This window comes from Colletotrichum aenigma (assembly GCF_013390185.1).
Source record: "Colletotrichum aenigma strain Cg56 chromosome Unknown KSG_Cg56_contig10, whole genome shotgun sequence".
In the NCBI taxonomy this organism is placed as follows: domain Eukaryota; kingdom Fungi; phylum Ascomycota; class Sordariomycetes; order Glomerellales; family Glomerellaceae; genus Colletotrichum; species Colletotrichum aenigma.
In genome coordinates, this window is record NW_023500916.1 from 2,700,199 (window position 1) to 2,720,906 (window position 20,708).

Below are 20,708 nucleotides of genomic sequence, written 5' to 3' on the forward strand. Positions count from 1 at the left end.
TGCCATGATCGCCGTCGCCTGGGCTTGCGAGTCGCTGGTCGCGAAAAAACTCGGCTCGACCTGCGATTCAGTGACAATTGACTGCAATATTCAGTTGCAAGTGCGAATGACGTATGGATAATAACGTCCCGCGCTTGCATAGAAACAATAATTGGTCTTATTTCTTTTTCGCTGCGGCATCAAGCCGCCCTGACTCTTGGTGTTCATACATCCCTTAGTAACGCTGCATCCTTTATCCATGCCAAGCCAAAGTTCGAGTTTCAAGCTGATTAAACCCAGGCAGCGGTCAGTCGTGCACAAGCCCTTGTCCTGCTGTGCCTCTTGAGTCTCGTCTTTTTGCTTCGTGGCAACCGTGGATAAGCAGAAAAAAAAAATTTAGTCGCCCAAGATCTCTAGGCCCGTTTCACTCGGAAATGATGCTGTCCACTCTCCACATATCTCAACTGAATGAGCCGAGGACGCAGGCGATCCTCCCTCGACGAACATCATGGGCTCGCGAAGTTTGGACGACAAGCGAGCAAGAAGAGTAGGCCAATGCGTTTTCGACGGCTGAATTCAGACGGTTTGCCGCTCAATCGAGGAGGGAAAGCCACAACGGAGAAGCGCGAGAGCAAGCATATTGAGTCAAGAGCGGCTGTGGTGAGAACCTCAATGGGGCCTTTCCGACTCCTTTACTCGTAACGCACGTGTACCGTGGTGGCTCCCGCTCGTGGACGGTTCAATCCCAGCAGGCAAGGCCCCTCGCGGGCCACTTTGGTTGACACAATCCATCGACCAGCATCCCTGTCGAGGAGGATGATCAATGAGCGGCTCTGGGCCAATCGGAATCATTCAAGCTCAGTATTGACAGCAAAAACTGTCCAGGATGTGGAGACCTTGGCGAACTTCGCAAAGCTCGGGCGGGAAGATCTGGAGATTCTAAGGTTTGCACTTCACAACGACGGGGCCAAGGCAAATAGATTGTTCAACAGCGGACGATCCGAACCACCCCGAAACCATCGAGAAATCGCGGATAGCTCCAGAACTCTCTTTGAGAACGTCCACAGCACCACTAACACGCGTTGCTGACCTTATCTATCACACTCAGTAGCGCCAGGGGCAAGATGCTGCTTGTGTTTCAGGTTCGGACGAGCAACCCGTGAGCTGGAGGGGCCGCAGACTGGGGTCGCCGTTGGTGGTTGGCTCGGTTGAGCACAAGCAGGTGGCCCATCAAGGGGTTAAATTAAGCTTGGGGTCTTTTGGGGTCGAGTTGGGACGGCTTGCTTCCCAAAGAAGGGCCAACCATTGGGATGCGAGAAAAAAACCGCAGGGCCGTAGCATGCGCCCTTCGACCAAACCGAACTGAGCACATCACCCGCCTGCCAAGCTGCAAGGCACGTATCCCGCAATTTAGACACAACAACGGCTTCCCCACAACGTTAACCCCTTTCAAGATTATTGCTCCAATCGCGGTTCTCGCCGCGAGCCAGACTGCGGCCAGGTTGTTCGGAGGCGGTAGCGGTTCTCTCGAGAGTCTCGCGAGCCATCCTTGCCTGTGCTCACCAGAGATTAACGCCCATGGCGAGATCCTGGATCGTGACTGGGTATCATCGAACCGATGAGGCGGCATCGTGGGTACTGGGACGGGATCACGCCTGCCCCTTTCCATAGTTTAGGCTTGGCAGGTCTGAACTGGCATGACCTATCCGAAGGTGGGGTGACGGACGAGGGAGGAGAAGAGAAACGGCGTGTAAGAGGCACACATATATGAGTAGAGTTCTGTCTCACCACCAAGAACTCCATCTCCCTCTCTTCCCCAACAGAACAGTCACTCATCTGTCCACTCATTACTTTCAGTCATTCCCTACAGCTCGACGCCGGCGTCACTTCACTCATTTTCACCTTTGTGTGCACATCACTTCTAACGCCCGGAATCACCGTCCTTTTTACCAAAACCTCAACCAACCCTCAAGATGAAGACCATCGCTGCTCTCGCTCTCACCGCCTCCATGGCCAACATGGTTGCCGGCCACGCCATCTTCCAGCAACTCTGGGTCAACGGCGAGGACAAGGAGTCCACCTGCGTCCGCATGCCCGCCTCCAACTCCCCCGTGACCGACGTCACCTCCAACGACATGCGCTGCAACGCCGGCTCCGCCGCCGCCTCCACCACCTGCGGTGTCAAGGCCGGTGACACCATCACCGTCGAGATGCACCAGCACAACACCCGTGCCTGCTCCGAGGAGGCCATCGGCGGTGCCCACCACGGCCCCGTCATGATCTACCTCTCCTCCGTTGAGGACGCCGCCGCCGCCGACGGCTCCAGCTCCTTCTTCAAGGTCTTCGAGTCCGGCTACTTCGCCAACAACAACACCTGGGGTAACGACCTCATCAACGAGGGCTGCGGCAAGCAGAACTTCGTCATCCCCTCCGACATCGCCCCCGGTGACTACCTCCTCCGTGCCGAGACCGTCGCTCTCCACGCCGCTGGCTCTGAGGGTGGTGCTCAGTACTACATGTCCTGCTACCAGATCAAGGTCGAGGGTACCGGTTCTGCTAAGCCTGAGGGTGTCTCCTTCCCTGGTGCCTACAAGGCCACCGACCCCGGTCTGTTGATCAACATCTACAACACCATCTCCAACTAGTAAGTTCGAAATGTCAACGTTGACTTGGAATGGCAACTAACATTGTGTTCAGCGTCATCCCCGGCCCTGCTGTCTACGGCTCTGGCTCTTCCGGTTCCGGCTCCGGCTCTGCCCCCGCTTCTTCCGCTGCCGCCTCCGCCCCTGCTGCCACCAGCGCCCCCGCCTCTTCCGCTCCTGCCGCTGCTGCCCCCTCCAGCGCTGCTCCCACCACCCTCGTCACCTCCGCTGCCGCCGCTCCCTCCGCTGCTGCTCCTTCCACCACCTCTGCCGCCGCTGCCACCCCCACCGCTCCCAGCACCGGCTGCAAGCGCCGCCGTGCTGCCCGCAAGGCCCGCCGCGCCGCCCAGTACTAAGCAGAGTCGACTTCGGTCCGCTGTTGAGAGGAGAGAAGATATAGGACGTGTATCTTTCAGGTACATATTAGAAGTTCTTTGTACATAATATTCTCGCGTACTTCTGCGATTTACGCCCCATTGAGTGGCACAAACAAGACTATTTACCTTGTTCAAACAAACTTTGTCCCGTCTACAATGTGATTGAATTTTGAACTTCATCGACAGCAGCCCGTGCTTCCACTCGATTCGGTCTCGTCTCCTTTTGACTGTAATTGTAACTGCCGAATGCCAACTCAAATCTGTCGAGATCTTGTCTTGACTGTAGTCCCAGACGAACATGTCAACGGGTAAACCTTGCGGGTGAATCGTTCGTCACACATGTATTGACTTTTTCCCTCATAGCCTTTCAAGAACATGTTGGGCGAGAAGGCATAGCCAAATTGGAATGGTTATTCAAGAACGTCAAATAGGCATGGGAAGGTAACGTGCTTATATCCTTATATTCTGGTATGGCTTATGTACAAGTGCAGAGAAATGCTAGTGAACTCCATGCAGGCCAGTCCGTGCTCGCTCAAATTCAATCATACACGTCCAACTCGTTAAACCAAATCCGATCCCCTAATCTCGTGAGAGAAAGATAAGAATTGAAGGTAAATGTCGAGAGGAAGAAAAATCTCGGCGAATCGTCTTATGTGCTGTAAACAGCAACATACTTGACTTCCATCATAGACTTCTCGCCGCCGACAGTCTGCGCATTGGGTGTCTTGGTACCAGCCTTAGCATCGGGGAACTCGCCGCCGATGGCAACGTTAAGCAAAATCATCTTGGGTGTGCGAGCCAGGTTATTCCAGTACGTCGCATCGCCGATCTGCTGGCCGGTGACCGTCTGGGTCGGCTTGTCGTTGACGTACCACACCAGTTTCTCCTGTTGGAAGCTGCCGCCCGCGGAGCGGTCCACCTCGCAAGCAACCTTCACGAACTGTCCACGGGGGAATTCGGCGCTGGAGCTGATACCAGTCTTCTCGTTACACGGACCGCCGTCGATGACACCGCAGTGGGCGGTCTGGAACACGGTCCCGACGCCGTTGGACACTTCGAGCATGTCGATCTCGCCAACGCTGGGCCAGGAGGTGACGTTCTCGCGGAAGGAGGATCCCATGGACCAGAAGGCGGGCCAGATGCCGGCTTGCGTCGCGGGGTCCGAGGCCGGGACCTTGATGCTCGCCTCCATGCGCAGCTTGCCGCCCTCAGGGCACTTGAAATCCTGCGCGGCGGTGGTCTCGATGCGGGATGACGTCCATGACTCGCCGCTTTTGATAGGTGTGATGGCCAGCGTGCCGCTGGAGGTGATGCCGATGTTCTTGGGGTCCTTGGTGTACGTCTGGATCTCCTGCGTGCCCCAGTTCGCAGCGCCGCCGGGATAGCTCGTGCCGAGGTCGAATTTCCACTTTGCTGAATCGGGTAGGGCGCCGGCCTTCTGTGTCGAAAAGTCGTCCTGGAAGACGATCTTCTTGTAGCCGGCGGGGAGCGTGGGGCCGCCGGCGGTGCTGTTGCCCTCGCCTGGGGTGCCGCTCGCTGCGGGCTGAAGGGGGTTGGAGGCGGGATCGGGAGTAACAGGATCGGGAGTACTTGTGGGCAGCGACGGGACGGCACCGGAGGGTCGGAAGCCGGAGCCCGGCTTGAAGCCTTCGGGGGCGTGGTGGTTACCCCTGACTGGGAAGGGGGCTGGGGTCGCCAGGCCGTAGCTGGCAAGAAGAGCAATAACTGACAAAACCTGTTTTGTCGACATGTTGGCCAGCTTCATCAAGAAGAAAGGGGAGAAAGAAAGCAGTGAAGGGAAAGCGAAGGTAGTAAATGCGCTTGCGCTTGGTGACCTTAGGAGAACAGGATGGGTGGATGATCCAGAACTCTCCAGTCTAACGGGATTTTCAAAGACTTTATAATCTTGTCATTGTAAATCTGATGGAATCATATATCATGACCACTATTGCCCATCTCCCCTCGGTTAGATGGTTCGTCTAGTTCGATCTCTACCTCTATTCTAAGTCTAAGTGAGTGAACCCTACCGGTGGGATCTGTGGATCAACAACATGGAAGCCCGCTATTTTCAGCTTCCAATTGCACCACTGTCATGAGCGTTCTCCTATCTTAGTCGTCACTGTTAAGCTTAGTCGCTTACCAAGTAAATGGCTTATTCAAGGCTGCCATCCCATAAAAAGCTGCCGAAGCTGATGGCCGAGTGGGTCCCCGGGGTCGCATCTTTGACGTGAACCATTCCGACATTCCGGCCTGTCGGCCGGGAATCAACCAAGAGGGCTGAGTTCCTGAGCGACCCCTGATTTTTTGGCCCGCGAAACTGGGTCTGAATACTATGTAGGCCTCGTTCTCGCGTGTCTGCGTATCGGCTAAGGGGTTGTTTATGATTACTGACTCGGCAATATCGCTGCTCTCCCGCTGTCGTTCATGCGCAAGCCACCAGACCCCGGATCGGCCAGCGATTTGGAACTTATCAGACGGCGTTAAGGCGACTTCCGCCCCACACTCACTGTTAACCCCAGACAACTATATCTATTTCTAACCCACGGTCTCCCCAGACGGTTTGAATTTACCTCTCACAGGCACCACAGACCGCAAGACCCCAAAAATGGGTTGTTTCTGGGCTAATTTCTGGCCTCGTGCCTGGAATTGACTTGGCATCCCGCGCGCCAAGTTGACGTGCGCCGGGATGGGATCGGACGCAGAGGCCGACTTCTTTTGCAGTGCAGCCAGCTTTCGAGCACGCGGAGGGTGGTTCGCTGTCGGTCGTTTTGCCTGTTTCTTCAAAATCTCCGTGAGAGTTTTCGCCAGGGATGGGAGCTTCGGTTGGCGATTTTCGCAGGGTCTCGACTCGCCATGTGCTGCTGACATACAATTTATTCAAGACTACAGCTCGGCTTGACCTCATGCGACCAAGCTATTTGACAGCCGTTTTGCTCGCGGCTGTTATTCTGTATTTATCTCTTTGGTTTCCCCTCACCTCAATCCAGATTTGATGTCAGGTTCTTGGCAAGTTCGGCAGTCGAACCGTTTCAATTCTATTTTAGCTCTTGGAGCCCAGTCAAAGTGTTCCTTCCAGTCACACGTCCGCGGGAGTCAGAGGCAATGTTGTTATCAAAATTTCCTCCTATTTTGCACCAACTTCTGTGGGCTTTTCTCAAATAGAAGCAATTCAGAAATTGTGCATCGGCATATCGCTCTTCCTGTGCAAGTGTATGTATCACTGGGTGGGCGCAAGTAGGACTTACTTTCTATTGTGGAAAGCAGGTATGAAACTGAAAAGACTTAAAGCTTGGCTGATAAAAGATCACGTTGAATTTCACTCCGTCGATGAGGAGGCAACTTCGCATCGCAAAATATTCGGGGCAACTGTTATTGCTTATAAACACATTACAGACATTACTTTGATGCCGTTGATGTGGACCCTACGTGCAGTTCATAAATTTCACGATTACACAGACGTTCCTGCTGGCAGTGCCAACTAAGATGCTGAGTTTGTGTTTTACCGCCTTCACAGTTCGCCCATGTTAAACATAGTCTAACATGACATCGTATAAGCAAATCTATGGTGGGCTAAACGTTCGTATTTCACAATTTGAACTAGGTTATTCCATAGCACAATTTCTAGCCTGAAATGTTTGTCCAAAAGAAACCAGTCAAATCTTAATTACTTAGAAGCGGGTACCACCAACGCCTTTTGCCTATGTTTTCTTCTTGATCGTGGGCGTCGCCAGTGAGCTCTTCTGAACTCCTGTGTCCAATTTCCTCGGCAAAGACCAAAGAGATCTCGGCCTAAGTCTCTTTCCAAGGTCGCTTCTGAGGGTATGAGGACTGTCGCTCCCACTGACCACCGAGCCCCATTATTTCCCACCAGACAGCAAGGTATCTGCAAGTTACGAGCATCCAATAAAACTCTGGATCATCTGTGACCTCTTCATGGCCATTATTCCCGTCGTCTTCGTTTTCTTCGTCATCATTGTTCTCGCTCTTATCTGCTTTCTCATCCGCGTCATCGTCCTCGACTTCGGCGCCGCTGTGGACTTGTGGCTGTTCGGCGTTGATTGCTTTTATGAAAACAAGTCGGTGTGCTGCCAGCTCATAACCACTATTTTCAAGTTCCTTGTCATGAGCCAGCAAGGAATTGAGACACTCAGAGTCCACGTATAGAGGATAAGCGAAACGAATGGGATCCCGGTGATCTTCCGGGGGTACCTCTCCCTGTTGGTCTCCGCTAGGTTGGTCTCCGCTAGGAGGGAGACTCGATACCCACTTCATGAACTTTTGCCGAACATGTTCAGGAAATACGTTTGCGAGCGACGGGTCTTCGATGATCGTAAGGCGAAAATGCTGTCTTAAGCGCTCTCTGTCGAACTCTGATTCAAATTTAAGCGTGTTATCGATGCATTGATATATGTAGGTGAGGTATCGCTCCCAAAGTTCCTGATTGTTGTATGTAGTTCGGTAAACATAAAAGCCCCAGCAATAAGAACCAGATCCCTGCATCCAGAGTTGGAGTTTTGCTTCTCTGAGAGAGGAGCCATAGGGAGGGTATGGATTCTCTGACGACATGGTGTGGATCGGGGTTGGGGAAACTGGACTTTGGAAGAATAGGTTCCAGTCGATTGAAAAACAGGTTGAGGTGTTTACGAAGAAACGGAACAAGAATCAAAGTTTGAAAAGCATAGTGTTATAATACATTTATAAGATACTCATAGAAAATGACGTATATACACGCCACTTTGGGGGCCTTTGGAGCCTCAATACCTCTAGGGGTTGTGGCAAAGTTTAATCAGATCTGAAGGTCATGAACTGCCGTATTCCTCCCCCTCCGAATGAAGGTTCAATTCTTCATCCCCATATACTTGCACTTTCCGTATCTACGTACGGTGGGAATCACTGTAGGCCGGAGGTATGTTTATTCGCAAAATGTTGCACCATGTACCTAACAACACCACAGGTTAGGTCGAGAGGCATGGTGTCGCTGGAATCTATCAGTCGTCTCGTTCTAACCATGGAAGACAAGCCTCATGCAACTTGTCTAGCCCATCGCACAGCCCAATTATTCTCTGGTAGTGCTGAAGTGCGTACTTCTTGACAAATTCAAGAAAGCCCACCAAGATGAAGTCGGCATATGACACTGGGACCTCATTAGACCTCAGTCTAAGACCAGAAGACAGTAACTTACCCTGGCTGCCCTGGAAGAAGGGCCCTTCCGTCTTGTTGAGGAGAGCAGATACCTCTTGAAGGGGCAGCTTGACCTTCTTCCAAGCCTTCTCGCCGCCGTAGTCTTTCTCAAATTCGTAGATCGTCATGCCACCCAAGTCCTTCTTCCGAGTATCCCAGAAGAAAGGCTTGCTGCGTTCGCCAAGTATCGTTCGGTAAACTTCGGGCATCAAGACGGGCTGCAGTGGACCCCAAATCTTGCGCTGAAATTGAGAAGCAGCCTGTGCTAGATCATTTTCGGGATCTAGGGGCCTCTCAGGATACTCTTCTTCGAGACGTTTGGCGATATTCGCGCTGTCCATGACATAGGTCCCATCGGGAAACTGCACCGTAGGGCAGGTATATGGTGTGTACTGTTCAGAATCTCCTTCAACCCCCGCAGCTTTCAATCGGGGCCCGATTTCGGGATACTCAAGCCACTCGGTCTTGTAATCGACGCCTTTGTAGTTGAGAGCCAGGCGAGCTGTTTGGCGTCAGCAAAGCGTCGTAGTGGGCGCATGCTTTTCATACTTTTCCAAGTGTTAAATGACCAAGCTCTGCCATTCTTGTCGGGGATATCGAAAAGAACAAATTTTGAAGCCATTTTTAGATCGTTGGGTATTGTTTTGACTGAGATGGAAGGCTATGAAGATGACGGAGTGTTGTACGCAGCTGCAGGTGGGAAAAGAAGAATTGAGGGGTTGCGGCCAATATTGTGGAATGAGGGGGATTATCTGTGGAGACATAAATCAGGTCAAGTAAACAGTCAGCACTAATGCATGCAATAACCCCTGTGATGGTACCTATTGATACAGAGGAGTCAAAAGTTCTTGTCAAGATGCGTCGGATGAAAAATGGTGGAAGCATTGAGTGTACGACGGCATCCGGCATGTTTATATTTCTTTCGAGGCGATCGAGTCCCATTGCTGGTTGGTGCATAGGTACCTTCACTTGTAGGCTACCAGGCGCAGCTAAAAGCAATATTGTGTATGTAAACTTGTAAGAACGTAACCATCAAAGTTCTTTGATGATTGTCAACCTTGCCCTCAGTAAGACTGGGTTTCTAGACGACTGCGCCTATTTAAAAGCGCGTGTGTTCCTTCGTGTATGGCCTCTTTTGTAATACTAGGTCATTTTCTGAGCCAAAAACTGTACATCAGACCGGCTGCTATCACAATTGATTTCCTCGTCTGCCTCTAACACAACGTCTCCCGTAACGCCGTCATGATCGATGTTGAGAATAATCAACAGCCTTTACTTGAGTTCAGAGGCTGTCTAAATTCATTCCTCAGACGTGGAGACCTGCCCTATACTTGCCGATGTATTATGATGTAAACGTATGCATGTATAATCCCAAGGATCCTCGACGTGACACAATGAGCTGCACGGACGTATTTAATTTGAAGCTGAGCCGTTCTGCCCGCGGCAATTGCATGTATTGACGTGAAGAGCACACGGCCAAGTTTCTAGAGATCAGAATTCCCTGTGCTTCCCTGATGGCTCCCAATGGTCAGTAGCACAAAAGGTGTAGCCGCGGGCAGTAAAGTGATATACGAAAATGTATTTGGATCTCTCATTCGTGAGTTTTAGCATTTCTTGATTACTTTCTATAGCCATCCACCCTGAAAGAACCAAGCTCTTCAATCTCAAGCAATGTTGGTACGAAACTACCCTTGCTTCTTCTTCGGCTTAGCGCTAGCCGTCGGTTTGGCTGCACCCGTTTTGCTCCCGCCATTCGAGGATCCTTCAACCACAAACTTGGTGCAGTCGTCCTGTGCGCCGCGCTGAGCCACCGGCATAGCGACAGGCTGATGGTTTTGAGCCGCGATCATGGTGCACACACGGTACGTGCCCGCTGGAAGGCCACCCTCGACCGCAGCTTGGAGAAGCCCTTTGCCGTTTCCCGCATCGTCAATACCTTTGAAGAATGCAAACTTGGACGGATCTGGCGGAGTCTGGGACGTGAGGGAGCCGATGTCTTGAATAGTGATATGGCAATGGCCAATGATGTCTCCGTTGCCGTCGAGATCCTGCGGCGCGGTATAGTAATTGGTCGTCGGGTTGACAAAGTTACCAGCCTTGAGATGCGTCGTTTGCACAGAAACATTGAACGTTTGGCCAGCTTGAAGTTTGGTACCAGGCTGCGGATTCGTAATAATGGCCGAGATCATGTTTTTCTGGGCGGGGAGCTTGCCCATCGGGATACCATTGCAAGAGCCTGCCGTGATTTGCTTCCCGTTGGTGATTTGCTGGCCCTCGCAGAAGTTGATGAAATTGTCTTTATCTCTATCATGAAAAGTCAGTTCAGCGACACATTATAGAAGTGAAGCTTTACTTACGTTGCTGACTTTGCCTGCCCTGCTTTGATCCCGTCTGTTCCCTTTTCTTGGCCGGTCAAAGCACTTGCGCTTTGAATCAAGTTGGTCTTGAGACAGTTTTCCGACGCTGACTTCGACTGTCTTGCCACGACCATCCCAATGTTGCCGCTTGCTGAAGAACTAGGCAGAATAGCCGCATAGCCGACCGTAATGATTGCTAGTACAAGAAGAAACGTGTAATGCATGATGGCATGAATAAAAAGAAGTGATTTCAAACTAAATGAATGATTTCAAAAGTTTAGAATATATATAATACGTGTGGACAGGCCAGCTATCAACGACAGAAATGAATGACAGAAGGATTAAATGAAAGACGAATGGAAATCTGGATCAAATGCGAAGAGTCTGCAAAGAAGCTACAAGCGCATTTATATTTGTGAACGGCGGCCTGATCAGATACGCCGCGGGATATTCTGGCCTCGACACATTTTGTAGGTCAGGAAACCCATCGTAATACACTAGTTTCAAGGTTGCTTTTTAGCGGAGCTGTCGTCTGAAAAGCCCAAAGTCAATGAAGCTAAGCCTTCTCATCCAATATATTGGGAACCAAAGCTTGGGCGCGGGTTGAGCTGGTTTCAGATTCCACGTCTGTGGTCAGAGGCGCCCAGAAGCAGAAATCCCGTTAGCATAATCAGCAAGAAGGGGCAGGGGATGCCGGGCACGGATGACAGAGTAGATCCAGACGCTCCTCCACCAGGGTTTCACATCGCCCGCCGTCAGCAACGTGTTGGCTGTGTAATCACAATTACCCCAAGAGGAATTTTTGATAACGCCATCTTTGTGTGTTAGCATCCTCGAGAAGAATATCGGCATTCAAAGCCCAGCGTATGACCACGCCTCTTAACTTGCTTGGGAGAGACACTACCCCAGGATTGAACGTTTGCGACAATCCTCCCCTCATTTCCCGACGCTTGCATTCCTGTTGCACCGGACACATCCATCAACAACGCCACAATCTTAGAACCGGCAGTTACCGTGAGCTACCCCAAAGGACCTTGTCACAGGAGAAAGAATGAGCTCTACAGATAATTCGGATATCCTCGTGATGCTACCAAAATAAAACAATCGCAAGTTTATCATCGAAGAGAAAGTGGGTTATGATAAGGATGGGAATAAGGTGTGATTGCTCAACATAAATACACCTACTGATGGTTGTCGGCATTATCAGGGCTGTTAATGTGGGCGCGTTTGAGCCTTTTGGTTTGCTACATCCCTCCAAGTCGTGCAAGACCGTACGTAGGCTGCCTGAATAAATATTCATAGAAATTTGAGTATAAGTTTGAAGAGTTTCGGATTTTATGTCGGTGCTGTATTTGCCTTGACTCATAAGCTTCCGACAGTCACAAACACCTTAAACACGTATTTCCTCGTGACTCAAGTATCCTCGTTGCAGACCTCGTCCTCGACCAAAGTCTCGATACCAGCCACACACAGCTTGTGAAAGATGCCGTGAATGCCAATGGCTGGATAGACATGATGTCTCTCTGCTGCGGGTTGACATGCAGTGCTACACTGAATGCGTGGATCCTTGACCATGAAGTGATAGCCCCAAGGTGGTTGAAGTAACTGTTACCGACAAGCGTCCATGGCGGATCACACATGAAAACTGGATAATGATGCTCTATTCATCTTCGGCAAGACGTGTTTACCCGAGACTTCAACCCACATAGCTGTTTCTACGAAGGCTCCCAGCGTTGCTTTTGTGGGTACCTGCATGACGAGAACTGCCTGTGCCACTGGCAACCAAGCCCCATCTGCTCCCAGTAACCGCCCAGGTAAGTGCATGTTACGAGCATCCAGTAGTATTCCGGGTCATGCTGATTATCCTTTTGCACATCGTTGTTACCGCCGTGCTGGTCGTTATTTTCTTCTTCGTCCATATCTTCTTCCTCATCTTCGCTATCGTTTCTAGTCCACGGCTGCTCGGCGTTGACTGCCTTCACGAAGACAAGGTCAGACGCGTCATCCTCATGTTGACCGTCTTCGACCGCCTTGTCGTAGGCCAGCAAAGACTCAAAGCACTCGGTGTCCACATATAACGGGTAGCTGAAAAGGACGGGATCGCGGTGCTCGATAGGAGGCACATCCTGCTGCTGACAACCTTCAGGTGGAAGAGCTAAAACCCAGGTCATGAATCTTTGTCGGACTAGCTCGACGGGTGCATTGTCGAGGGTCGGGTCTTCAATAACGTTAAGACGGAAGTGTCGCTTTAAACGTTCTTTATCAAATTCTGTCTCGAAATTGAGCTGAGCATCGATGCACCCGCGGATGTGTTCTAGGTACCGTTCCCACAGTGCTTGGTTAACGTAAGTTGTCCGATAGAGGAAAAAGCCCCAGCGGTAGGACTCAGAACCCGCCCTCCATAAGCAGTACTTTGCCTCATACAGAATGGAATGTGGGGCCGGCAATGGATTTTGAGATGCCATTATGTCTTGAGGTGGGGTGAAAGAGAAGGAGAATTTCGGGTTGCATGGGAACTGAATGTCTCCTGTAGACTCTGGAAAGAGCGGACAATTCATAGAAACCATACCGCTGAAGAAATTGCCACCCATACCTATCTAGAAAAACGACCTTGTGCGACCCTCCCCGTCTGCAAAGTTTAATTGTGGTGAATGAGGCGAAATAATCACGCCTTGGTCAAGTGTCACCTTTGTGGGAGAGAGAAGACGAGTGGCGCGCAAAGTTTCTATGGTAAATTATGATGCAACCCTCTCCGCTCACATTCAAACCAAATTCCGTTGCAACTGAAACAAAGTCTAACAAGCTCTGAATGCCATCTGTGATTAAGTCATTTCTAGAACCATTTGATTTAGTACAGTGGCAGTTTTAGTGCATAAGACATCACGGCCAGTACCTTGGTGATCTGGTCATAAAAGTGAGAATGATGCTTTCATCGCCACGTGCGCGGCAAAAGCCTTTTAAGATGCCATCCTTACCGGCCCTGCGCATCTAACATCCGTTTTGCCTCTTCCAACGCCCCGATAGAAGACACTGTGATCGGAATTCTGAACAGCGAAGCTTGATTCACGCTAAATGCCATGGTGGGCTTGTGAGCCTAGATTAGTCGCGGAGGTCCAGAACTGCCTTCGTGATGTGAGACATGGATCTGGTAAACATAGATGATTAATGCACTCAGCAAGTACCCTTTGATGTTGCTTCTGCTTGATTTGAATCCATCTGGACATCTTAATTAAGCGTGAAAACATTCTCTTAAAACACACTATGGAACAGAGGTGTTCAGGTTACGTCCACAAGCCGGTTCACGAGAAGCCCTGCAATAGCTATGTTTGAGGCCATTGGATCTTATGCAAATCGGCAATCACTGTTCCTGGTTTCAAGAAGCTTCAATGGGAGAGCGCCTTCCGCATCAAAGGATACGACCCTTACCATGTCGACCATGAAGCAGATCAGATTGAACAGCTGCCAGCTGTTGGGGGGTCTGGTCTGTTGCGGAGATTGACGCCGAGCAATTTAGATAACGAGAGTTGTTCCGCCCATGTCGCCCCCCTCACAATTGTGATGGGCAATATGTCGCAAAATTCACAAAAGTCGATGCTTCGGAGTACACAAATTACAAGATCAACGACCAGAATATAGTAAATACGCAGAATGAGGAGCCCGAGCCGGCTGACGAAGTAAGAACAGTACAAGGAAGGGGGGGGGGGCACTAGAAATGCCACAATTGCCGGAGTCAGAAGTTCAACAAGACCGATAACGATTGCATCTCTACTAACTGCCATCTTCTTGGCTCCAATCAAAGTCATTGATTCACGGTCCCAGCAACTCAATGGTCGTCTTATACAACTTTGTTTTGCGATTGGTACTGCCAGCTCAAAATGACGTTGTGCTTCATTTTCTCGATTACGCGTAAAGCTAATTAACTACTCGCCTCTACTACAGAGGCATTGCCTTAGGACGAATAGTTTGATGCGATTCGTTGGGAAATTGGCGATAATCAGGCAAATAAAATATATCCACAATAATTAATCAAAGATGATGTCAGAATATCTATAAGACTGATGGAAGGGTAACCATTTTCAAGTCAGTAAGAGAGCGGGAAGACAAGGAGGCCACGAAACAGTAGAATGTCGCGCAATCTGATATTATTGTGACAAAGAAGGATCATATCAAGTAGAAATCGCCTAATTTTCTTGCGTCTTAGTGGCTACATTTCCTGTGTACTTTAGTAACTTTGATGAGGACAATCAGAGAAGACGACGACGATAGACGACGATAACAGTAACGACAATAGAAACAAAAATAGTAACGATAGTAGCGACGATAGTAGTAACAGTGACGACAATAAGGTATAGCTACAGGGAAAGTAGTCACTCTAGCACAGGAAAATTAGGTCGTCCCATTAAATTTGATTCATGTTCATCTTCTTCTTCCTTACATAACCGCTGCAGCCGCTAATATTGAGTAAATGTAGGTGAATAGAGTTTCTAAGAGCTACCGTAAACGCCGTCCGAAGACATGAATCAAGCAGCCATGCAGTCGTTCGGATGAGAGGAGATCACCCGGTGTCAGTCAAGATTGGACGATCTACGAGAGTGCGGCTACCAGACTGAACTCTGCGATGATGTTTCGCAGTGCTGCGAAAGTAATGCACTAGTCATGGAAACAGAGTTAAGCTGAGGATTTTGAAGCAAACTTTCATGGGCCTCTGTTCCCCTCTTCGTTCGCCTCGTTTATTCGGTTCTCCTGAGATGTTTATGAATCCGGGCTGGTCGCTTTCTTGCATAGAAAAGTCGCACCATTGTTCATTCATTCTTGGATCACGGCCAGGTCATATGACTTGGAAAGAGGACGAAAGATGCGTGTCCTGCTTCTTCTGGCACTGAGCACTTTAGCTGCTTTGGGTTCCTCAGCGCCTGACAATTCCGGCCTAGACTGGCCAGCAAATCGAGCATTGCCGCTGTTTCCGGATGCCGCAAAAAGAATTGAATACGCCAAGCTCACGGCACTATCCGGCGAGGAGCAGATTCTCCTTGTTTCTTTGCAGGGGCTGGTGAACCGGCGCCAACCACGCTTATACCTTTACTGGTCACCAGACTCCTCGAACTCCGACGATGCAGTCAACGAAGCCTGGCTGCGGCAAATCGAAGATCAAGGATTCAAAAGTGCTGACGTGACAAGCGACCCTTTTCGGCTGGTCGATAAGTACAAATCTGACATTCGCGGGGCCGTCGTGTATGACACGAAGCTACCAGACACGATCAATCTCGCCTCAACACTGGCTGGCCTCTATGGAGCCGTAATAGCAACCGAAGAGCTGGCGCGCCGCCTCAACATAACCATCATTGAGGATTTGAGAGGGCGCTTCAAGGATAAATACGAATTGTACGAGTACGCAGCCCGGAGCGTGTGGCCTAAGGTCACGGATCGCCTCATCACAGCGATCAAACCCATCTCGACTGTGTTGTACGCAAACAGGACCTGGGAAACTCTTTTGAAGGCCAACTCATCCGTTACGGATAGTTCTAATAACGGCACTTATACCGCCGACTTGTCTCGATTCATCAACCGCAGTAATACTGTTTACATCAACATCACGGATGCCTTCCCTGCCGATGGGTTTGGTCCTTCAGTCTACCGAGTCCAGGTTACAGCAGACAATCAGACCGTGGCCGACTTCCGACCTGGCGACGAGGCAGAAGACGCTTTCCTGTTTGACGATGGAGGCTCCCACTTGGCCGATTACCCGGGAGGCTGGCGCTTTGCAGACGGCTCAGCCGCGATGATTTACAAGTTCGACTACCACAGACGGGCCACCCAGTTGACACTCACCTTGTCGATGTGGAACCAGTACCTCGTCTCCGCATCAGCAGAGAAGCCGGGGTACCAGAAAGTCAACTCGATATTTCGCGACTACATTGTCGGCACCGCGGCCCCGTGCATCTGGCTGGATAGCAACAGGCCGCGGGAGGCGGCTTTGCTGGACAAGCTTCTGCATCAGTTCCAGCCCAACGCAGCTTACCTTGGGTGGTTCCCCAACGGCGACGAGATGACTGGCGTCACGCAGCTGGCCAAGAATGGCATATACGTCGGTGCGGCGGACTTTTACTTCAACCCGACGTTGTTCAGTGGGTTCAGATCGAAAGACCAAGCGGAACAGTCTACGCCAAAGGAACAACCAGCAGATCAACCAACGGAACCGTCGAAAGACCCATCAAAAGACCCTTCGAAAAATCCTTCAAAAGATCCGTCGAAGAATCCACCAAAACAGCCTCCATGGGGCATTCCGCCACGAAAACTCCCCAAAGTCTTCCTGTCCCTAATCTACCTCGAAGGCGACAACCTGCAATACGACCAACGAGCCATGTTCACCCACTGGAACGACCCGGAAAGGGGCTCCGTCCCTCTCGGCTGGACAATCAGCCCCCTCCTCCGCGACATCGGGCCCGGCATCCTCTCGTACTACCAAAGAACTGCCACCAAGAACGACTTGCTCATTGCCGGGCCCGACGGCGCAGGTTACACTTACCCGGGCGTCTGGCCGAAGAGGGCTCTGTCCGACTTCCTCGCCCAAAGCGGCGAATACGTAAGGGAGACGCGGGCAGATAGCGTCTTGTTCGTGTATGACCGCATCAACGCTACCGACAACCCGTTGACTCCCGAGCTGACGCTCGCGTTTCAGAATGCTGTGGGGAAGCAACGGCTTCGGGGGATCTTGTACGGGTCGTTTGTCTCTACACTGGAGGCGCTACAGGTAAATGTCACCGAGGGGTTACCAGTTACGAACATGGTGAGCATTGGGAACGAAGACAGCGGCCCTGCGACGTTGAAGAATATCTCGGAGAGTTACAAGGGACGCGGTCCTCTTTTTGTAGCCGGGGCTGTTAGTGCCTTTGATGTGACGCCGGCTAGTATCAAGAGCATGGTGAAGAAGCTAGGGGATGACTTTGCGGTTGTCAGACCAGATATGTGGTTTGATCTGCTAAGAAGGAGAGAAGGCCCCGGATGGCCTGGCCCGGGGTGGCCTGAGCCCTGGTGATGAGGAGGATCAGTTAGCTACTTATACGCATCTCAGTACATCTCGATGCCTGGCATTGCCTGATGATGAGAAACGTTGAAATGTCAATCATTATGAGCTTCACATGAGCCGACAGATGATCAGAATCAGACGCATTAGGCACGTATTCTGCTGTCAATTGAGTCTGTTGTGCATATGTGTCTAATGCTTGGCGCGATCAGACGAGCTGCTCATCAAACCTATCAAACAAGGTATCCAACTCCTTCATCCTCACCAAACCATCCCCAATCTCAGGCCAATTCTCTTCACCGACACGCTTCCCATTTCGGACCCACGTCGCGTACCTTTCATACACCTCACCAACATTTCTCGTTCTCACAGGCAACTCCTCCTGCCAATCTTCCCACTCCCACCCAACCACCTCCACAACATCCCTCTGATGGTCATGAACCCTGATCCCGATCGGTTCATCGTATGAATCCGAATGCAAATACGGCCCAGCCGGGCTCTCAACCTCCACCTCCCCCTTCTCCCCCACAATCCTCCACACCAACCCCGGCCGGCCCTTAAACGGCGTCCCGTTCCGAAACCTCACAGCCAACGTCGCCCCCTGGACCGCATTTCTTCCTCTCAACGCGCCGTGCACCGCAATGAAGTCAGGCACGTCAGATCTCACCATCCCCTCCTCTTCATCCCCGATAAGCTTCAAATGAGCTCGCTGGATCTGCATCCGACTCTTCCAGCCCTCCTCAAACTCCCCAAGAACGTGGTGCACATAGTCAACCATGTGCGCGAACGCGATTGTGACCGGATTCCCGCCCACCCTCCGCTCCGCGAAATATGCCAAGCTCGCGGGGAGTTCGTCCCGCTCCAACAGATTCCCATACGCCTCAACGTCGCTTCCCAACACCCTCCCTATCCTCCCAGACTCCACGACCTCCTTGATCTTCAGCACGACCTTGGCAACGCGCCCCTGGAGCCCGACGATCGTGCCTCCCCCGCCCTCCGCAGCCAACGCAGCAAGCTCCTCGGCGCCGCGTAGATTCTCAGCCAGAGGCCACTCGACGTAGACCGCCTTGCCCGCTCTAACGGAGGGCGTTATGAGGGATGAGTGCGTGTCGACGCGCGTGCAGCAGACCACGAGGTCGACATCAGGATCCTGCGCGAGGAGCTCGGGGTCGCCGTACGTTTTGACACTATCGGGCAGGCAGAAATGCGAGCGGGCTGCTATGGCTGCGTTCACGCTGGAGTTGAGAAGCGCGACGACGGCGTAGTGCCGCTGGCCGCGTGGGGAGAGGAGGTACGGGAGGTGAGCTTCCGCGGCCCATGATGTTTTCGCGCTGGCGGATAGGCCGATGAGTGCGATGCGGATGGCTGCCATTGTAGTCAATAATGAGCAAGTCTTAGAAACCATGTTTCTTTTCAATGGTTCAATTCCTCCACATCGTGGCCGCGAAAGTCCATCTTTTATCATCCTAAACGGCTTTCATATTCCGCTCGAAAGCCTGGTGCCAATCCGCGATTCATCGCGCCCGAGCACATTATAAATCAGACCTTGGTTCCCATCCCATTTTCCCATTTGTCATCTCGCCTACGATCGCGCTGTCTCTGGCGCTGACGTTCCGACTAGGGGGACATCATCATGCATTCAACCCCAACCGGCCTCGAAGACCCACTCCTTGCCGTGCACATCCCCACATCGGCCCCGATCCATCGCAGATCCCCGGCCCCGGCCCGGCCCAGACGCGGTGTCCTCACCCGCATCTCGAGAAACCTGCAAACCCACCATCCATCTCCGATAATCTACGATAACCTCCATCCGAAACATCCCAAATCCGGAAATAGAAACGCCATCAAATGCACTCATCCCAAGCCCACTTCCCGCCCTCGCAGCGGCGCCACCGCGCCTAGCATCTGCACCCTCCCGTCCGTCGCATCCGAAGGAGGCCCCCCCCCTCAGCAGGACCTGAACATCTTTGCTCACATCTCATTTCTCAGAAAAACACCACACTTCAAGCATACACATCCGTCCCGAAGATGCAAGAAACACAACGCATCCAAAGGATAGCCCACATCCGCAAGGTCCGTCCCGAAGTCCGATACCCCTTCTTCCTCTCCCACGGCAAAGCCTCAGAAAGACGGCGGCGACCTGCATGACACCAGTATCATCCAAATCGAAAAACCCCCTCCTCTCCCCCAACCCCGAAATCCCCGCGCTGGCTGCACTTCCCCGCCATCCGATGACCATCCCCCTCCCCCTCCCCGTCCCCCAAAAACGCCTCATTCTCATCCCGCGCCGCCACATAGTGCAGGCCCCCCTCACAAGGCTTCCAGACAACTCACAGATGGCAAGTCAGAGAGGGAAACCCGCATCAGCCTCAGCCTCATGCGCCCCTCGAGCGAAAATCACGGCGACCCGCGTCTGAAACAACTGTGGCGCCGAATGGGAAAAATCCACCTACACTCGAGGACGTCCGACCTATACACTCCCGCGCCAGTACACGTCGCGGCTGCATCTGACACTTTGAAACCCCCGTCCCCCGCTTCTCACGGAACGGACAAAAACGCTGCTGCCGGCTGCAATGCGGGCGCAGCTCTGTCAGCGGCAGATGAGAACACGGGAAGAGTAGGCGTGCTTGAGCCCCCCTTCCCTCGGAGAGTAAAACTAACAGCCGCCGGTTGGGTGATCGACAACGTTGCATTCTGTCGCGATCGCGACGCGTTGGAGGCGGTGGACAGGCAGTCAGTCTGCCAAATGAGGGGTTGGGGGAGAGACTGGGATGTCGTATCCCCCAAACCGCGACGTGCTTACCATGACCAAGGCAGCGCCGCTCATCATACGAGGGGCGAAGAAGATGGTGTGAAGACAGGTCGATACGAAATGATTCACAGGAGAAGAGACACGAAGCAGGTGATTATCAAGTAGTTTTTGTTATTTCTGGGCCATTTTGTAGGCTCTTACTACAAACACTCTCGGCGCAAGACCGGAGGCTGTGACCAAAGCGGGCACAGCTGAGCTCGACTGCCTGTCAACGGCAGTCGAGCTCTTTCAAGAAAGAACAACTCTGTACAAGATGGCCGGGCTCGGTCCAACCATAGCACCAAGCCTCGCTCCTGTGGTACGCCGAGTAAATCCACAAAACAACAGGCAGCCACT

General features: G+C 51.8%; 8 protein-coding genes across 8 annotated transcripts; 2 read left to right on the forward strand and 6 right to left on the reverse strand.

Moving 5' to 3' along the window:
• Window positions 1–1,952: 1,952 nt before the first annotated feature.
• Window positions 1,953–2,977, forward strand: eglD-4 (putative endo-beta-1,4-glucanase D; the record flags this gene model as incomplete). Its single annotated transcript, XM_037329837.1, has 2 exons — window positions 1,953–2,623; window positions 2,677–2,977. 2 exons carry the CDS (start codon window positions 1,953–1,955, stop codon window positions 2,975–2,977), a joined length of 972 nt encoding a protein of 323 aa, XP_037171567.1.
• Window positions 2,978–3,647: 670 nt separating this feature from the next.
• Window positions 3,648–4,748, reverse strand: glcA-3 (Glucan endo-1,3-beta-glucosidase A1; the record flags this gene model as incomplete). The annotated part of the gene is made up of 1 exon (XM_037329838.1): window positions 3,648–4,748. The coding sequence occupies one exon, from the start codon at window positions 4,746–4,748 to the stop codon at window positions 3,648–3,650; it is 1,101 nt and encodes a 366-aa protein (XP_037171800.1).
• A 2,039-nt stretch (window positions 4,749–6,787) lies between these two features.
• CGCA056_v014597 (uncharacterized protein) lies at window positions 6,788–7,270 on the reverse strand (the record flags this gene model as incomplete). The annotated part of the gene is made up of 2 exons (XM_037329839.1): window positions 6,788–6,918; window positions 6,940–7,270. The coding sequence occupies 2 exons, from the start codon at window positions 7,268–7,270 to the stop codon at window positions 6,788–6,790; spliced, it is 462 nt and encodes a 153-aa protein (XP_037171607.1).
• A 716-nt stretch (window positions 7,271–7,986) lies between these two features.
• ustS-1 (Glutathione S-transferase-like protein ustS) lies at window positions 7,987–8,801 on the reverse strand (the record flags this gene model as incomplete). The annotated part of the gene is made up of 3 exons (XM_037329840.1): window positions 7,987–8,132; window positions 8,181–8,681; window positions 8,729–8,801. 3 exons carry the CDS (start codon window positions 8,799–8,801, stop codon window positions 7,987–7,989), a joined length of 720 nt encoding a protein of 239 aa, XP_037171793.1.
• A 1,063-nt stretch (window positions 8,802–9,864) lies between these two features.
• Window positions 9,865–10,760, reverse strand: CGCA056_v014599 (uncharacterized protein; the record flags this gene model as incomplete). The annotated part of the gene is made up of 2 exons (XM_037329841.1): window positions 9,865–10,483; window positions 10,537–10,760. 2 exons carry the CDS (start codon window positions 10,758–10,760, stop codon window positions 9,865–9,867), a joined length of 843 nt encoding a protein of 280 aa, XP_037171794.1.
• Window positions 10,761–12,251: 1,491 nt separating this feature from the next.
• On the reverse strand, window positions 12,252–12,707 carry CGCA056_v014600 (uncharacterized protein; the record flags this gene model as incomplete). Its single annotated transcript, XM_037329842.1, has 1 exon — window positions 12,252–12,707. The coding sequence occupies one exon, from the start codon at window positions 12,705–12,707 to the stop codon at window positions 12,252–12,254; it is 456 nt and encodes a 151-aa protein (XP_037171822.1).
• A 2,684-nt stretch (window positions 12,708–15,391) lies between these two features.
• CGCA056_v014601 (uncharacterized protein) lies at window positions 15,392–17,572 on the forward strand (the record flags this gene model as incomplete). Its single annotated transcript, XM_037329843.1, has 1 exon — window positions 15,392–17,572. One exon carries the CDS (start codon window positions 15,392–15,394, stop codon window positions 17,570–17,572), a length of 2,181 nt encoding a protein of 726 aa, XP_037171823.1.
• A 180-nt stretch (window positions 17,573–17,752) lies between these two features.
• On the reverse strand, window positions 17,753–18,932 carry CGCA056_v014602 (Galactose/lactose metabolism regulatory protein GAL80; the record flags this gene model as incomplete). Its single annotated transcript, XM_037329844.1, has 2 exons — window positions 17,753–17,758; window positions 18,228–18,932. 2 exons carry the CDS (start codon window positions 18,930–18,932, stop codon window positions 17,753–17,755), a joined length of 711 nt encoding a protein of 236 aa, XP_037171824.1.
• Between the last annotated feature and the right edge of the window lie 1,776 nt (window positions 18,933–20,708).